This window comes from Musca autumnalis, unplaced genomic scaffold (assembly GCF_047663935.1).
Source record: "Musca autumnalis isolate F117 unplaced genomic scaffold, ASM4766393v1 scaffold_4, whole genome shotgun sequence".
NCBI classification, from domain to species: domain Eukaryota; kingdom Metazoa; phylum Arthropoda; class Insecta; order Diptera; family Muscidae; genus Musca; species Musca autumnalis.
Window position 1 is genome coordinate 26,422,272 of NW_027411977.1, and position 20,027 is coordinate 26,442,298.

Sequence of the window (20,027 nt, forward strand, 5' to 3'; positions counted from 1 at the left end):
AAAGTTTGGCCTTAGTAATATTTTGTCCAAACATAGTTTAAGTTCGAAGATAAGCCATATCGGTCCACTCCTTCAGGTACCTCCCCCCACAAAAGTTCAAAAATGTTCGGAAAAATTGTGCGTAGGATAACTCTTGAAGAGAGTGGCCGAATTGGTCCATACTTTACACATCCTAATATATCTACCAGATATAGAACAAGTTCAAATATGGACTATATTTGTCCACTCCATCCGGTACCTCCCACTCAAAATTTCGGATACATGTTCACTTTAAGACCTGCTTTCGAATCACTTTGATTTTTGTTGAAGCAACTTGCATTGCTGCTTCAATTTCGATGGTAAAAGTTGTTTTAGGGGCAAGTTCATACTTCTTGAGCAAACATCCCTGAAGTTCTACAAAACCCATATGGTACTATATGTAGTGGCTGGAGATCCATTCTTTTTAGTATCTCCTCCGCAAAACTTTTGATATTAAATACTTATAAACATTTTTGTCAGTTCAAACGCCCAACATTTTTAAAACTCCCTAAATACATGGGTTTTTTGGAAAAAAATTGTTTCAATATACACATGCTGAGGGTATATCTCTGTCGGCAAAGCCGACTGATACTTTTTTGATTTTCTCATATATGTACATTGTAGTTTCGGAATCGGCAACAACTTCCCTCATTTCGATAATATATTAGCACAATGACAAAGTATTGCCCACTCCATGAAAAAAAAAGAGTATGGCCAAGGTATGACCAAGAGTGTCGTGCTATCCCTCTGGAGGGGATATACGGTAAGAATTGTTTTATGCTAAATAGGCTAGGGGAAACAAAACAATCTCCAAAACAACATAAAATCCCACCAATTTATGGATTAAAAATCAAAATTTTTGTCTGAAAATTGGTAAAATTTTTAATATAGATCTTATAGCGTTCTTGCTGGAAAGCACGTACCGCCAACATAAGACAAATTTGGAAGAAGATTTCTTCATCTTGCCAGTGATGCCAATTATTTTAATGTACGTGGTCAGATAACAGAGTTATACGCTAATATATCCATAGAAACCCTATTCTAGGGCAGCTTTAGTCAGCGACCCGCCATTTGTAGTCTGGCACTAGATGTGATGGCCAAAATCACAAATTTGCAGATTATAACTTGCGCTAGTGTGAGTGGAAACGTAAACAATGCATTAACCGAACAAATGTGTTTAATTATTCCCGAGGTGGGCATCGTGACTAAAACCTTAGTCAAACTTAAGTATATGATCGAATGGGCATTACAAAATACACTAAGAAAATATGCAGCTAACTAGAATTCCACAACACGCTAAAGCACTATTTTTTAATGAAAATTAAGCTATTACCTCAATACCAAATATTACAAAACAAAAAAAAAAAAATACTTGCAATTAAAATATAGGTTGTACTCACAACAAAAAATATTAGTCAAATGTTCCGACTTTTGAAGCTATTCTTAAGAAGATCGCGTTCGAATGAAACAAAAACTAATATATTATTAAACAGCTCCATGTCATAGCTGTCAGAGTTGCCAGATGTTGTACCAAAATTTTGACACTCATTTTTTATTTTTGGCCAATGGGTGGATCCACTGAACCAAAACATGGACGTACATATTTGACAATTTTTGGTGGATGAGTTTTGTAACCACTGGAAACCATAAATGTCAAAATACAGCTAGTTCCGTCAAAAATTCAGATAAAATCTTAAAAATACATATTAAAATGATATAGCCCATATTTGAATTTGACCTGCTTATGTAAAAAACACTCGGGTGCAAAATTATTGCTTTCTAGCTCAATTATTGTGGAGAGTAGAGTGATTACGAATTGACTCAGAATTTTATCCTGATCGAGAATATATATACTTTATAAGGTCACAAATGATTATTTCAATCCGTTACAAACCGAAAAGTAAATTTAATATACTCCCCATACTATGGTGGAGGGTATAATAAGTTAGAGTGTGAAAAATCGAGATGTATAAGTAGCCATAATTAAGTCTGAAAATTCTACAAATGAGTAAATGATCAAACTGATGAACGAGTAACGTATTTTTTCTAAATGCAGAAAGCGTGGTCTAGATATGGATAGAGCATTGTTCACTCTTTTGATATCTAATACTTAAAAAGAGGACGAATATGCCTCCAACCCAATTCTAGAAGATGGTAGTGTATACCGGAAAGACAGGTAAATTTGCGCTGAAGTTGTCAAAACTGTCGTCCCACAAATCAGCAATAGTGTGCCACCAGCTTTGCGCTGAGGGCATTGAGATCCCAATTCCATGTTAGTCAGGAATTCACAACGCTATATACAAGGAAGCTGCTCGGATGAAGGAGTACTTTGTCAGCACAATTTGAATATCTGACCTCTTGAGGACCAAAGAATACATGTGTAGAAATTAAGTTATCTGCGCTCAATGTGAAAGATGGGAAAGCTCGAACAAACGCAGATTAACTCTATGTTGTCTTAGATGCGGTTTCTCTTTCATCTCACTCATGTCTCCCATTACTTCATTTAGAAGAGATGCATGAAGATTGCGTAAAATATGTTCATTAATTTTTTACTCATGGACTGCTCACTGGTTCAGTAGTCAACGAGCTAAAGACGTCGAAGAACTGACGACGTAGTCAGGGGTGTAGTCAAATTGTCAATTAAATGTGAAAAATCGTCAATATGTTCTAAACTAGGATTGTTGGTCATTTAATATAAATGTTTTTAGCAAATTGTTATGTCGTTGATACTCTTCAGAGTAGATATTCCGCGACAGCCATAAATCTGCAACAATCTTCACGTTTTACCACTTTTTACTCGAAAAGCTTTTTCAGATACCATAAAATTTATATGAGAACTGTCCACAACTATTGCTATTTTTGCCACTTTCACTATTTTTAAAGGAAACCAAACCAATAAATATAGATCTAAACAAAATCAGTTTTCGCGAGGTCAGAACATTTCCTCCTTGCAAACAATTACCGGCGTAGCCTATCTTCTACTCCAGCCCACTTATTACAACATATGGTCTGTTCCCGAACCTGCAAGAATCTACTATAAATTTGAAAACCATAACGAGTTTTTGTTTATGGGAACACAATCGTTAATTGCTTTCAATACAAATTTCATAGTATCAGAACGCAAAAATGATAATAACTTATGAAGAATTGTCAAAACCAATCAGATTACAGCAAAAATGCTACTATGAGACATGTATCCCCTCAACATCCCGAAGGGACAAGGGAGACTGCTCTTATATAAGCTCAATGATATGGGACCTACTTTTATCCGAACGGCATGTCTTACGACACCCTTGTAGAGAAGGTTTTCATGGCTGAAATACTCAGAAAATGGGTGCAATATTACTCTGAAAGAATTTGCCACAGCCGAAAATGGTAATGTTCTGGTGAGGGATTTATTGATTTAAATCCATTTTTGACGGGGTTTAGTCATATATTTAGTCTTCTCCGCTGTCCGACAGTATCTGTGAAAAAATGATCAAAATGCCGTTTTAATGATGAAATTTTGCATTTTAAAATCGTAATTTTAGACCACAAAATCGTCAAATCGTCATTTTTCATCTTTGCTAAAAAATCGTCAAAATGGCGATAAATCGTCAAATTCGGCAACACTGGTCGGACTCCAAATTTTGTCCGATGCAGTTTTTAGGGTTGTCCGAGGATTGTTTTGATATTTTCATCGGAGGTAAACTTTGTTATTATGATTACCTTACATAATGTCTCAAATACTCTTAAAACTCTATTGTGGATGGTTGGACCAATAACTTTCGAAAAGAGTGCCTGATATTCGTCGTTCTACGATTGTCTTGAATTTTTCATCGCAGGTAGTCCATGTGTTTCAGATTATAACGATATTTTTTTCATGGGAAAGTAAGTGCTTCCTGACATAATGGTCCAAATAGCTCCTGCGCAAAATTTTAATACTTCTGCGTAGTCTTTGTGGTCATTGTTACAAAAATTACTTACTTACTTAGTTGGCCCATTACAGAACATTTGTTCCATAGACCGAACTAAGAAAAGATCTCCATTCCTCTCTGTTTTTCGCTTAACTTTTTGGAATACCGCGCCTTTTCATTTCTTCATCCACTTGTATGCTCCATCGAAGCTTAGCCCTGCCGATTCTGCGTGCACCGCCATGTGGCATGTATTCATACGCCTTTTTAACGGGTTCATCATCGCTCATTCTCATGATATGGCCTAGCCAACGCAATCGTTGCATCTCGATACGTTTAACTATATGCATGTCTTTGTAAAGCTTATATAGCCCGTTGTTCATACGACGTCGATATTCACCGTCAACGCAAATCGGCCCGTAGATCTTTCGAAGAATTTTCCTCTCAAACACACCAAGCACTGCCTTATCTGCTTGCGCAAGTACCCATGCTTCGGAGCCATACATTAGCACGGGTAGTATCAGCGTTTTGTATAGTGTTATTTTTGTTTGACGAGATGTGGCTTTGTTTTTAAATTGCTTACTTAGACCATAGTAGCATCTGTTGGCCAATACAATTCTTCTTCTTATTTCACAACTGATGTTGTTTGTTGTGTTTATGGCAGTGCCGAGGTAGACGAAGTCTTTAACTACCTCAAAATTGTAGGTACCAACTTCCACAGTTGGTCCGAGCTCTATGGACGCTTTGCGCGTCGACACCATCAATTTGGTCTTTTCGCCGTTTACCGCCAGACCCACTTTCGCAGATTCTGCTTCGACCTTCCTAAAGGTATCAGTTACTTCCTTTACTGATCGTCCCATGATGTCTATGTCATCAGCATAGGCAAGTAACATGTGGCTATTGGTGTAAATTGTGCCATTTCTTTTGACATTTGCATCTCGTATTACCTTTTCCAGCAAAATGTTGAATAGCACTGTGCAACATTTTTAAGGTGATCTTGTGCAAACAATTCGAACTGAAGATTTTTTGAAAGTACAGACCCAAACGCCAAGAAACCCTAGTTGGGTTTTGTTGTGTCAGATCCAGCTCGGATTTTATGGCCCCATCTAAACATGGTTAAATATTGAGTTTTTAAAGAAATTCGGGGCTATATCTTTGAAACCAATGCGAATCTTCTTCTGGCCTCTGAAGCAAATTTGTAGATAAGGACAAGAAAACAATATTTGGAGAAATAATTAACTCGAAAAACTACATTTATTGCCTCAAATTTCAAAATATATGCAAAAATACCACAATTTTTATACATTTCGCACCGTATCTCCAAAACCGTTAATTTTTTCTGAATATTTCCTTTTGGAAAAATATTCCCTGGAATGTAATACACAACTCTTCAGAACATGTCATTGTTGTAAAATGCCTCTATCCCGTTGTTTTCAGTACATTTCTCAACGACGATTTAATAAAAATGTCAATAATGTAGTAAAATCCGAAATGCGAGAATAAACTGTTGGTGTGAACTGTGTTTAAAATACTTGTTGTAAAAGATATGATGCAAAATACCGCTGAAACAACATGAAGTAAGCATTTTAGAGTTTCAGAATGTTCTAAAGAATTGTTGAGTACTTTGTTTGGAAGATTTTTGCAAAAGGTTACTTGGTTCAACTCCCAATAGTTTAGCCGATAGTGACCAGAATTTCAGCAATTATGTAAAATTTTCTATATTTTATAGATTTTGATGCCCTATATGGAATTTTTCTTATGTGGTATGTTCAAAGGATAAATTCTACTAGTTTAGATCTACAAAATACAGCAAGGCCAAATTCCTATTCGTTTCTGAGATAAAGGCCTGATAAATGCAAAAAAGTGTAGATTTAGCCCGGTTTAGATGAGGCCATAAAATCCGAACTGGATCTGACAGGACAAAACCCAACTAGGGTTTTTGTAGTCTAAATATGTACTTTCAAAAAATTAATACTAGAAGTTGTTTGCATTTTCAGTGTTGCATAGTGTAGGTCACACGAAAGGCTGTCTCCTTGTCTGAAACCTCTTTTGGTACAAAATTCTTCGGAGAGGTTCTTTCCAATTTTAACTGAGGACCTAGTATCAGTTAAAGTCATCTTACAATGCCGGATGAGCTTTGCGGGGATACCAAATTCAGACATTGCGTGGAATACCTTTGATCGGAAGGGACTGTCGAATGCTGCTTTATAATCGACAAAAAGGTAAAATGTGTCGATCTGCATCTCTTGGGTCTTCTCTAGGATTTGCCGCAGGGTAAATATCTGGTCAATGGTGGACTTGCCAGGTCTAAAGCCACATTGGTATGGTCCAATTATTTCGTTGACCATTGGCTTTAGTCGTTCGCACAATATCCCTGACACTATCTTATAGGCAATAGGGAGAAGACTTATGCCCCTATAGTTGGAGCATACAGTCTTATCTCCTTTCTTGTGGACGGGACATAGGATGCTCAGGTTCCAATCGTCGGATACGCGTTCTTCCTGCCAGATGGTGCTAACTAGCTGATGCATACACCTTATCAGCGCGTCGCCTCCGGTTTTAAACAGCTCGGCTGGTAATCCATCGGCTCGGTTACAAAAATTATTCATCATAATTTTTTGCACCATAAACCGATTCTTCACGTAAAAATAAGTAGTCCGGAAGCACTTGCACTTATGATTAAACATTTTGTTGGACAGTAGTCAAATACTGTTAGATCAGTTCTACGTCAGTATGAGAGATAGGAAAAGTTTTTAATTACTGCTAATAACATAGGTGCCATAAATGTACGTTTAAACAGTGTATTAGCTAAGTGTCATGTTGCTAATTAGTTTTAGAATCCAGATTTCACTAAAACTTACTGCCACTACTGCCATGGCTAACATATTGCATATTTTTTGATATATGACAACTTTTCATAATAAAAATACAATGCTAATTAACATTAATAATATAAGCTAAATACGAAACAACGCTAAAAATAAATGCCGCTAATTTTCTTCTCATTGCATTCAAAATTCTACAAATCGAGTCATCAAAAATTGCATTGAAATGCATGAATTGCATTCAATTGTAATTGATATTCAAACATTTATGGTGGTCCAACATAAGACATCGAACGATTACATAATAGACACGTAATTGGCAAAACATGAATTAGTGACATTTCCGTTAATAGAATCGAAAAGATATTCATCCATCCACTTAGAATTTAATTGGCATTTAGTAATGTTTGTACAGGTGTTAGCGCCGAAGATAAATTAATGAAATAAAATCTTATTATTTTTATTAGAAGATGAATCTAAATGGTCAGCAGAGATCAGAAGCAGGGGTAGAGAAGATGCTAAAGAAGATGTGATTTATATTGAAGCACTCGAGAGTCTTGCCGCTGGCGATATAATGCAGACTTTGTTCTAAGTTGATCAAATTTTAAATATCAACATGATTTACAACAACAACATCAACTAGTGCTGAAGTTTCATTGACAAGCACAGGTTCTGATGATCATTTTGTTGCACAACATTTTCTATTAGGAGGAGTTTTATGACCAATGATATGCTTAATAACTAAAAAGTAGATTTTAATATAATGCTGTCGCGATTAGCTCAGTTAATATTAAAATATGATGTTTGAACAATGGGGAAAAATTACAATTTTATTCTAGCCTTTAGTATACCCTCTGTCTTTAGGGTAAAGAATTATGTCTCATTGAAATAATGGTTTTAAACTCTAGTGTTTGGTTTACATTCGGCATAGTTGCGTGATTTCGCTCGAAATCAATCAAAATTTACCATGATCTTGCGGCCGACCATACGATACCCTACACCACTACCCTGCGAGTTAGCTTTCAGCAAATCAAAGTTTCTTTTGGACAAATAAGCTCATTGTAAGAAATAAATTTTTAGAGTCTGCAACCTTATCACATTAGGTTTAAATAACAATATAATAATTGTTCCACAAACATCACAGAAGGGACAGGGCGTGCAACACGATTCATATTACAGCCATAGTATGGGGCCTAATGTTTATCGCCGAGTCCGAAAGGCATGTCTTAAAACACCACCTGTAGAGAAGTTGTACATGGTTGAAATACTCTGAAAATGTGGCCAACTTTACTGAGGGGTATTTGGCCATCGTTGGAAAATTGATGTTTGTTGGCTGGGAATCGAACGCCCGACCTTCAGCGTGCAAGGCGGGTGTGCAAACAATTGTACCATGGTGGCACCAATAAGTAATTTTAGAACGGACATTTAGTCGGGACCTAATTTTTTGCATATTTTGACATATTTGCTACACCATATGTAAGACTTTGTATCCTAAATATCCCATCGAATTGGCGGAAATTTATCGGTACAGGTCCAGGTCTTCATATAGCTCCCATAGAACCGTACCTGCCGATATCCGGTATTTTGAAGGTTGTGGCCTCAATATCAAACTGAAATGTCTGACATTTTGTATTCAGTCTTCGTTGGAGGTAAAAAACTTTCCACTTGAAATTTGTCGTTATATGTCCACGTCTTCATATAGCTCCCATAACCAGAACCTACCGATTTTCTGTACTTTGAAGGTTATGGTCTCAATATCCCTCCGAATTGGCTAGAATTTGGTATTAAGTCTTCATTGGGGGTATTAAATTTTCCATCTGAAATTTGTCGGTATATAGCTCCCATACAACGAAAGCTCCCCATTTTCGACATTTTGAAGACTGTGGCTCTGGTTACAGATTTCTCTATTTTATTGACTTGTCTGATGTGAATTTCAAACAGAAAAATGTACACATAAACATTTTAGAAGATATTATTGAAATACGAGTATATGTAGCATACGAAAATATGTGAAATACAGAAATTTTCAGTATGCAAAAATAATATTTGCATATGCATAATTTATACATTTCGCATATTTTTGCATATGTGATATATTTCGATTGGAATTTAATTAGAAGCCCAAAATATGCAAATTTTACAAAAATAGGTGTTGCATAAAAATCCGCTGTCTACATATCATTGAGCTGATATTAATCGGGGTGCTCTCATTTATATGAGAGAAGGCTCCCTTGTCCCTGATGGGATGTTTGTGGGACAATTATATACAGTACATTTTAAGAAATATTCTTAAATTTGAAAATTGGGGTTGTTTATCAATTTCTGCTACATCTTTAAATTTTGGACAATTGGACAGGTAATATGATAGGGTTCCACGTAATTTGTAAGAACTGGGAATTTGTCTGTCATGATAGAGACAATTTGTAGCATGGGAGGAAGATGTGGTTCTCTTCACAAAACTCATTATATCTTAGGTAGTACGTCCGTTACCAAGCACATATATTATTGCAATTTTCATCAGAGGAAAGATCGGTAGTTAATTTTTCATATATAGGCGACTTTGCCTGTATATGGCCTCCAGGGATTCAAATATGGACCAAAAATAAAATGTTTTTATTTAGCATACAAAAGTAATGGTCCATTGCACCCGCTAAATAATATCAGATAATAATCAAAAATTGTAGGCATCTTCTTCGACCTTAACCCCTACCTCGTACAACATTTCGTGACTATTGATCTATAATTGCGACCTCTAGTATGCTTTTGATTGCATTACAAGCAAAGCACTGGATATATTAGGCTGTGACTCTGTTATCTGACCACATAAATCAACATAATTGGCATTAATTGAAAGGTAAAGAGTTGTCCTTCCAAATATTATTTATGTGGGCGGAACGTGTGGTCCTGGAATAAAGATATTACCGGTATATTAAAAATTTTCACAATTTTCACACAAAAGTTGTGGTCCATTTAACCCTCTAAACATCATCCGATCACCATCTCAATTTGCAAGCTTCTTCTTTGTCATATAATCTTACATTATTTAAAATTTCAAGGTGATCGGACTATAATTGCGACATTCAGAGCCGCTACAAAATCGGATAACAATTTTGTTTTTAGTCCATTTCACCCGCTAAATATTTCTCGATCATCACCAATAAGAATAGAGATCTATTCTGGCCTGAACCCGACCTCCATACAAAATTTCGTGACGATCGGTCCATAATTGCGGCCTGGAGCGTGTTTACAATTTATAATGGACAGACGGACGGACAGACACACATCTCAAAATCGCTTTATCTCGTCGAGATATGAAGATTGGTATACCACATTGGGTGTCTCCGACGAATATTTCGCGGTGTTACATGACTTTTTACCAAAACAAATTTCCACATTGTGGTGTAGGGTATAAATAGTTAATTTCTGTAAAGAATATCTGTGTACAACATCTTTATTTAAGCTTCGCGAAGAATATTTTATAGTTTTCTTCGTTTTTTTGCGGTTTCATCGCGCAAAAACTTTTGACAGCAAATTAAGACTACGGCCAGAATTCGCCTTTTTTGTATCACCCATGGTGCAAGAAAGAAGGTGATACCATAATGCCAACTGATGTCTTCATTTGCTGTTAAAACATATTTTTAATAGAAAATAATTAACATTTATTTCACTTCTATCAAGAATTTGTGTTTACAGCATCTTTATTTAACCTTATCGAAGAATATTTTACCGTGTTCTTCAACATTTTGGGGATATTTCGCGCAAAAAATGACGGCCTGAATACGCCTATTGTATCACCTTGTTAAATTCGCCTTGGTATCACCTTTCTAAATTCGCCTTGATTACAATATTAATTTCTCATTGGGTTTTTATATCCTCAACCATAAGATGGGGGATATATTAAGTTTGTCATTCCGTTTGTAACTACTCGAAATAATCATGGTAGACTCCACAAACTATATATATTATTGATCAGCGTGCAATTCTACATCGATATTGCCATGTCCGTCTGTCTGCCCATCTGTGGAAATCACTCTAGCGTCCGAACGGATTGAAATAGGTGGATGACATTTTGGTAAAATCTATTATATGTACGTAGGACTTTTGGTATTGAAAGCGGGCTATGTAGGTCCACGTTTTCGTATAGCCTCCATACAAAGTGACGCGTCGTCGTTTTAATGAATTTTTAAGATATCTGTCCCATTTGACCACCGAATCGGTTGTAATTTGGTAATTAGGCTAAAAATATTTCTACCAAAGTTTGTTTATATAGGTCCACGTTTTGGTATAGCCCCCATATAACACCCCGTATATAGTACGCGTCACTTTACGATATTTTGAATGCATTAGTCCCATTTGACCACAGAATCGGTTGTAACTTTACATTTTGTGTTTCCAGAGGCTAAGAAACATTTCTATCATAAAATGTTTACATAGGTCCACGTTTTGATGTAGTCCCCATAGAACGGTACCTCCCGATTTTTGGTATATTGAAGGTTGTGGCCTCAATATTCCTCCGATATTGCTGAAATTTGGTATTTAGTCTTCGTTGGGCTTGCAAAATATTCCACCTGAAATTTGTGGGTATAGGTCCACGCCTTCATATTGCTCCCATTGAAATGCATGTCCCGGTTTTCGGTATTTTGAAGATTGTGGCCTCAATATTCCTCCGAAATGGCTGAAATTTGCTATTTAGTCTTTGTTGGGCATGCAAAACTTTCTACCTGATATTTGTGGGTATTACCCCCATAGAACGGTAACTCCAGATTTCCGGCATTTTAAAGGTTTTGGCCTCAATATTCCTCCGAAATGGCTGAAATTTGGTATTTATTCTTCATTTGGAGTATAAAACTTTCCATATGCAATTTGTCGGCGTAGATCCGCGGAACCTCCCGATTTTCGGTATTTTGAAGGTTGTGGCCTCAATATTGATCCGACATGGCTGAAATTTGGTAATTACTCTTCGTTGGTCGTATAAAACGTTCCCCCCGAAATTTGTACCTACAGGTCCACGCCTTTACATAGCCCCAATAGAACGGTACCTCCCGATTCTCGGTATTTTGAAGGTTGTGGATTCAATATTCCTCCGAAATGGCTGAAATTTGGTATATTCAACTTTCCCCACTAAATTTGTGGGTATAGTCCACGCCTTCATATAACCCCCATAACATCCCAATTTTCGGTATTTTGAAGGTTGTCTCCTCAATATTCCTACGAAATTGCTGAAATTTGGTATTTAGTCTTCGTTGTTCGTATGAAACTTTCCCCCAGAAATGTGTACCTACAGGATCACGGTATTTTCGGTATTTTGAAAATTAGCCACAGGTTTTACAGAATTTGCTGGAATTTAGTATTTATTCTTCTTCATAAACGAAAGGAAACTAATTGTTCTGTTTTGCTTCAATACAACTCGTGGTGGAGGGTATAACAAATTCGGCCGGCCCCCGTTTTTGTATAGCTCCATATAATGGTACCTGAAGGTTTAGCTAAATTAAAGTGAACTACCCGCCATTTGACATTTGAGGTTCACTGCAGTTACGAAACTTCTACACAAAAAAATGTTCCAAGTTGCTGCTATTGCCCCCATACAACGCTACCGCTCGATTGTCAGTATTTTGAGGGTTTTAGATACATTTTGATTGAATAACCCGTAATTTGAGATTTGAAGTTTCCAAGAAGTTTCTAAAATACATATTGCATTGGCTCATGGGAGAAAACATTACCAACATCTAGCATTTCAAGTTCGAACAAGTAAAAAAGTATCAGTCGGCTTTGTCGACAGAGATATCCCCTCAGCTTATGTCAATTTAAACATTTATCTACGGACAGATCGAATGTATTTAAGATCTTTTCGCAATTTTGTGACCATTTTTGAACATTTGATCTTGCCAACAGAAATGTGGATTAGGATTAAAGTGCAAAAGTGTTGCGGAGGAAGTGGATCTTATTTTGGGAGTCATATGGACCAGAATGCCAGGAAGCATGGACTTGTCCACGGAAAACATAATATCGCGACGAACAGCATCGGTATACATTTCCAAAGGATTTTCGAACAGACTCTAAACTGCACTTAAACACAAATGTTGAACTCTTGTGGGGAGGTACCGTAACAAGATGGCCGATATGGACCGTTTTAGAAGTTAAACTAACTTTGGACAAAATATAAGAAGATCCAAATTTTGGATCAAATTGGTTGCACCGTTCAGGATATATCGTGCATACCACTTTAGTGACATTTTAAATATTGAGGGGAAGCACCGGAAGTGGTGGACCGGTGTTGTATTGACCGGTGTATAAAGGAAGTATGGAGCTGTCCCTACAAAAAACTTTTACCGTCGTAATTGAGGCAGCGAATGCAAGTTGCTTCAACAAAAATCAAAGCGATTCGAGAGCAGATCTTAAAGTGAACTAATCCAAAATTTTGTGTGGGAGATACTCGAAGGAGTAGACAAATATAGTCCATATTCGAACCTGATCTATATCTGGTAGATATATAAGAATGTGTAAAGTATGAACAAAATCGGCCACTCCCTTCAATAGTTATCTTGCGCACAACTTTTCCAAACATTTTTGAAATTTGTGGAGGAGGTACCTGAAGGAGTGGACTGATATGGTTTATCTTCGAACTCAAACTAAGTTTGGACAACATATTTTGAAGGCCAAATTATTGACCGACTCGGCAGATCCGTTCGAGGATTATCTTGAGCTCCAACGACTACACACGGTGTCATAGGGTTTTTTTTGCAATTTTCAGGCTGTTTTCCAGGGATGTTTGGACTTGCCCCTGATAAAACTTGTACCGTCGTATGGGGGAGAGTGAATGCAAGTTGCAACAACAAAAATCAAAGCGATTCGAGAGCAGGTCCTAAACCGAACTTTTTTTTCCGAATTTTCGAATTTTTGTGGGAGAGGCACCTTCCGGAAGAAGGAGTTGACCGATATAACCCACCTTCGAAATTAAACTAAGTTAAAAGAGTTATCGTGCCCTCCAGCCAGCCAGACAGACAGACGCACGTACATGCCTAAATCGTCTCCAAATTGTCTGAAACGGATTTCGTCCAAACATACAACCATTATTTTGATGAGGCACTTTTTGGCCGTATGAATATGTATGTATTACCCTCGTTAGCATAAATATTGAGGGTATAACAAGTAAAAAAGTATCAGTCGGCTTTGCCGACAGAGATATACCCTCAGCCTGTGTAATTTTTTTCAAAAAAACGTATGTATTTAAGGGGGTTTTCAAGATTTTGGGCGTTTGAACCGACAAAAGTATGGATAGGATTAAAGTTCAAAAATTTGCGAGGATTTCGATAGATAGGGCCTTTTTTAACACTAGCCTACAAAGAACATAATATCGCTGTAAACAGGGCAACCTTCGGTAAAAATGTTTAAAAGTTTATCGAACCACATAACGATTGGACAGATAGAGCCTTAATTTGAACATAAACTAAGTTTCGACAATATTTAGAGATGCAAAGTTTGGACCAAATCGGTCGCACGTACCCTTTTAGCGAATATTATCGAACTTTTGTGGGGGAGGTACCGGAAGGAGTAGACCTATAAGCACCACCTTCGAATTTCATCTAATATTCGAAAAAATATTACAATATCCAAAGTGTGGACGAACGCAGTATTCGGTTCGAGTTCTCCACCCACTACATATGGTGCCATAGAGGTTTTTACAACTTTCGGGCTGTTTTCTTAAAAAGTATGAACTTGCCCCTGAAAAACTTTTACTGCCGTAATTGAGGCAGCGAATGCTAGTTGCTTCAACAAAAATCAAAGCGATTCGAGAGCAGGTTTTAAAGTGAACTTTTCCAAAATTTTGTGTGGTAGGTACCTGATCTCTATTTGGTAGATATATTAGGATGTATAAAGTATGAACCAAATCGACCACTCCCTTCAAGAATTATCGTGCGCACAATTTTTTCCAAACATTTTGAACATTTGTGGGGGAGGTACCTGAAGGAGTGGACTGGTATTGCTTATCTTCGAAATTAAACTAAGTTTGGACAAAATATTTCGAAGGCCAAATTTTGGACCGTTTGTTATCTTCAGCTCCAACCACAACACACAGTGACATAGGCGACAGTAGTATAGGCGACAGTATATACAAGTACAACAAAAATCAAAGCGATTGGAGAGCAGGTCCTAAAGTGAACTTTTCCGAAAGTTTCTGTGGGAAGTACCCGAAGGAGTGGACCGATTGAGTCCATGTTGGAACCTCATATAAGTCTGGTGGAAATTTCACGATGTGCAAAGTATGAAGCAAATCAGTTACTCGCTTCAAGAGTTATCGTGCGTAATAACTCTCGGAAAAACTAACTGTACATACATATTTAAGTAACTAAATATCTCCCACTGTGTAAATTCTTAGAATATAATACCAGGCGGTATGGACATTTAACAAATATTGACAAAATATCTTTATGCAATATTTGCCGCCAACCAGTTAACAGATTATAATTATGGATATACACAGATATGTGGCAGGCCAAACAGGCTGCCAGCAGCATGACTTGGTCATAACTGATCTTTGCATTGAATTGGTCATCAATGTTTTGTTTTTTGCTATTATGATGACACTAAACTAAACGTCTGCTATTCACTTTAACCTATTGCCCAATACAGCCATTACAATGCTAATGCTTCGGCTGATGATGATGATGATGATGAAGGCGCATGGTGGCATGTCACAATCATTTAGACCGGTAAGAGATTTGCAAAATACATTATATATGGCACAAATGGCCTTCATTGATAGCATACGAACCTCTTTGTTCACTCCGATGTTGCTGTTCATCAATGGTGAAACCGAATTTGTAGGGACGCACCGTTGTTGATTGAGCTGAGCATTGCAGCAGCAGATTACTGCAGCACACTGCCACAATGAACTTGAATGAGAAACGAAGAAATTTGAGAGGATAATTAGATGATTTTTTTGTAGATATTTTTGATTTGATTTGATTATTACACTTACAACACTGGCAGCGATTTTATAAAGCCTTGTCATAATGCCGGCTTAATTGTAAAGAACTAATTAAATTGTTTTAAAATTTCCTCTTTGTTTCTTATACTTTTTTCAAATTTAATTCCAAGTCGTAAACATAAATTTGTAATAATAATCACTATTCTTATTTTGTTTTTGTTGTAGTCTAGGTTTCACAAATCTGCCTCACTTTTTGTTTATTTATTTTTTTGATTGCATTCAGTTTGTTTTTGTAATTTCTTTTTATTATTTTTGTTATTGTTGATTTTTGTGTTGTCTCGTTTTTCCTTTGGAAGCTGGCCACTTGTGAAACACACCTTACGACAGCCGTCTCGATATTGACTGGGCTCAAAGCATTAGGTAAACATTTTAAAACATTGGAATCGTAAAACCGTGTTTATAGCCTCTTAACAAAAATTCTCCTCACACAGCACCAACACCATCACCACCTCTAACACTTTAGGACCAGAAGTGCTTAAAGTTGTTGAGATTCTGTATCTCTGTGATTCTGGCGGCAGATGCTACCGCCTAACCCAACTCGATGTTGTCTGTTCTTGGCATAATGTCAGGGTGCTCTAATGTTTTAGCATTAAAATTCACGCACACATCGACAATTTCGCATGCGATCGATGTCTCCGATGTTGTCACAATGAAATGATAATTCATTGAGTACGTCGTCCGCTTGGCTCACAGAACGTTGTGAGAATTTTTGTTTTAAGAAATGAAATCGAAATATTTGCAAATTCCCAGCGTATTTTCTTTCTCTCTTCCATTTGGGTAATTAATTTATTCAGTGAATTGCGAATATCACCTGCTTCATTTCTTAGCCTTGTTGGGATTTTTTAATTTTGCATTCGTTTATAAATAGGTTTATCTCTTTTTTATGTCTATAATTATGAATTAATTAGCTTTCGTTGGATAATAGCAAATAAAGCTCTTAAATGTTTTATAATTATGAATTAATTAGCTTTCGTTGGATAATAGAAAAGAAAGCTCGTACATGTTTTAAATATAGCATCCATCCATATGTATAACCGGGCTTAATGTTTGTCGTACACATACACATTTTTGGTATTTTTTTTTTTCTTTTGGCGTTTGTGGGGTAGGTACCAAAAACAGGGCCTAATTATTGCAGTGCAAGACCCAATCAATGCAGTCCACCAAATAAAAATTACGGCATAGGAACAAAGACCATAACAGTTTTAGCGCAAGAGGTGTATGAAAGAAATATTGGGACATTCAGGGAACAACATCTCAGGACAAGTAAACTTAAAATGCATTAACACGCAAAAGAATAGGACTTTTGCGTAGGAGTATAATTATACCCTCAGAATTTTTGATAACGAGGTACATATACTTTCATACGGGCAAAATGTGGCTAATCGAAATAATTGTTTTAGACCCCAAGTATGTTTGAACGAAATCCGTTTCAGACAATTTGAAGTTGATTTCGCCATTTCCGTTCATCTGTCTGGCTGGCTGGAGATCACGATAACTCTCGAACGGATCAACCGATTCGGTTGATATCGGTCCACTCCTTCTGGTACCTCCCCCACAAAAGTTCGAAATTGTTTGGAAAATTTGTGCGCACGATAACTCTTGAAGGGAGTAACCGATTGGGTCCCAAAAGGTCTTAAAAACCGCCATGGCACCATATATAGTGGCTGAAAAGCATGTTAACTCTCGAACTGGTCAACTGATTTGGTCCAAAATTTGGCCTTCGTCGTATTATGTTCAAACTTTGATTCAGTTCGAAGATGGGCAATGCCGGTCCACAAAATCCGGTACTTCCCCTCAATATTAAAAAATTTCACTAAAATGGTATGCACCAATTTGGTCAAAAGTTTAGATCTCCTAATATTTTGCCCAAATTTAGTTTAACTTCTAAAATGGTCTCCTTAGGGTACCTCCCCCACAAAAGTTCAGCACTAGGGTCTGTTCGAAGATCCTTTGGAAATGTATACCGATGCTCTTCTTTGAGGTCCTGTTTACAGCGATATTATGTTGTCCGTGGATAAGTCCATGCTTCTTTGCATACTGGTCCCCCTGAAATGATTAGTTATCGAAGAGATATGACTCTTAAAATAAGATCCACTTCCATAATGGACCAAGTCGGTCCATTCTTTTAAGTACCTACTCCGCAACACTTTTGAACTTTAATCCGAATCCACATTTGTGTTGGCAAGTTCAAATGTCCAAAAAGGGCCACAAACTTCTGAAAAGACCATAAATACATTCAATCTGTCCGTAGATGAAAGTTTAAATTCACATATGCTGAGGGTATATCTCCGTCGGCAAAGTCGACTGATACTTTTTTTAATTGTTTTTAGAGCTTTCCGACCACTTTGTTATGTAGTATTGACATGCCCACGAATGCCATTATATCTCTGAAAACAGAACTACAAGTATTATTTTGGTAAAAATTTCACAACGATACTCGTACTGGGAATATACCAAAATATGAACATATGTATGGTAAAAACCAGATGTCCTTTACAATTCCATTTGAGCAAGTAAAAAAGTGTCAGTCGGCTTTGCCGACAGATATATACCCTCAGCCAATGTGAAGTGAAACTTTCACCTACGGACAGATCCAATGTATTTAAGGTCTCTTCAGAATTTTGTGGCCCTTTTTGGACATTTGAACTAGCCGACAAAAACGTAGATTAGGAATTAACCACACTAAGACACAAATGTTGAATTTATGTGGGAGAGGTACCCTTAGGGGGAACGATATGGGCCATTTTAGAAGTTAAACTAAATTTTGACAAAATATTAGCAGATCCAAAGTTTGGACCAAATTGGTTGCCCCATTCATGTGATATCGTCCTAGCATTTTAGTGTCATTTTTTAAATATTGGGGAGAAGTACCGGAAGTTGTGGACCGGTATTGCCCCATGAAACCAAATGTTGGACCAAATCGGTTGAACAGTAGTCGTGCTCTCCGACCACCACATGTGGTGACATAGGGGTTTTTTTACACCTTTCGGGCTGTTTTCCTAAGAAATATGGACTTGTCCCTGAAAAAAAACTTTTACCGTCGTAATGGAGGTAGCGCATGTAAAAAAAATATTTTCTAGCTTTTAATGCATTTATAAATAAAACACTCTAGCTTCATTTTTTTATTTTTAACTATTTAGTAAATACAATTTTTTACCACTGAGAACCCCATAAGCAAATTGCAGCCAATGTTGGCTGAAAATGCAGACAAAAACCTTGCGGTAACTTTATAGGGGGGCTATACCAAAACTATATCCACCTATGTCCACAATTTTTGGTGGGGATGTGCTTGTTGCAGCCAATTCGGGCTAAGTATGAAGATCATCAAAATACCTGAAATTGGGTGGTACCGTTATATGGGGGTTATAGGAAAAAATATATCCATATTGTTTTTGGTTTCATATTCATATTTTGCTATCCAAATCTGAAAAGTGTGCGAAACTTTAGTTCGATAGGTCAACTGCAACTGTGTTAAAAATGAGTTACTAGATGTTAATTAACTAAACAGATATGAAACAAAGCAAGTTAAATAAAACACTGTAAAAACAAACAATTATCAGTCGGCTTTGCCGTCGGAGATATGCCGTCAGTCTGTATAAGTTGAAACTTTCATCTACGGACATTTCGAATAGCAGCCACACAACCAAGATCCTTATGTATTTAAAGGGTTTTCTGAATTTGGGCGTATGAAGTTGTCGACAGAGATATGGATTTGAATTAAAACTTAAAAGTGTTGCGGAGGATGTACCACGTTGGCAGTGAATTTTGGGAGACATTCCTTTTCGATAGATATCGCGCCCACGAGTCATTTCAGTTGGTCAACGTGTACGAAGGCTGCACGGTAACCATCAATGGAAACGAGAATATTTACATACCATCAAAAATAGTTCTATTGTTTTCTTAAGTAGTCTACAGCATGATTTATACCCTTTTTCCACTCCGATTTTGTGCGACCCTCACTACGATTGGCACCTAGAAAACGCGGTAATTTGGTATTTCGACTTCTTGGAAGGTAAGAATTCTTCGTACCAAAAATTACTAAAATATGGCAATGTTTTGGTTTAGACCCCATACAATGAATTTTGACCATTTTTCGTAATTTTTGGGGGAAAACTTAAGAATTCCTTATTTTTTATTTTTGCCTTATTAAGGCGAGGGTCATTTATATTTTAATTGATATTTTAATCAATTCTCTTTCGAGTTGAGCTTATTAGACCCATTATATACATTGAAAAATTAGAAGTCTACCGAAGTCCCACGCATTCAACCATTACGCTACGTTTCACGGGTGGTTAAGCCGAT

At 36.9% G+C, this 20,027-nt stretch overlaps 1 protein-coding gene across 1 annotated transcript in view; it reads right to left on the minus strand.

Annotated features, from left to right (window-relative positions):
- l(3)mbn (lethal (3) malignant blood neoplasm) overlaps positions 1-16,538 on the minus strand; it is a 41,486-nt gene extending 24,948 nt beyond the window's left edge. The window contains exons 1-2 of the mRNA XM_073979930.1: positions 15,717-16,538; positions 15,510-15,630 (exon numbers count right to left, since the gene is read on the minus strand). Coding sequence (XP_073836031.1) covers positions 15,510-15,630; positions 15,717-15,749 — 154 coding nt within the window. The 5' untranslated portion in view covers positions 15,750-16,538. The remainder of the gene's footprint in view (positions 1-15,509; positions 15,631-15,716) is intronic.
- Between the last annotated feature and the right edge of the window lie 3,489 nt (positions 16,539-20,027).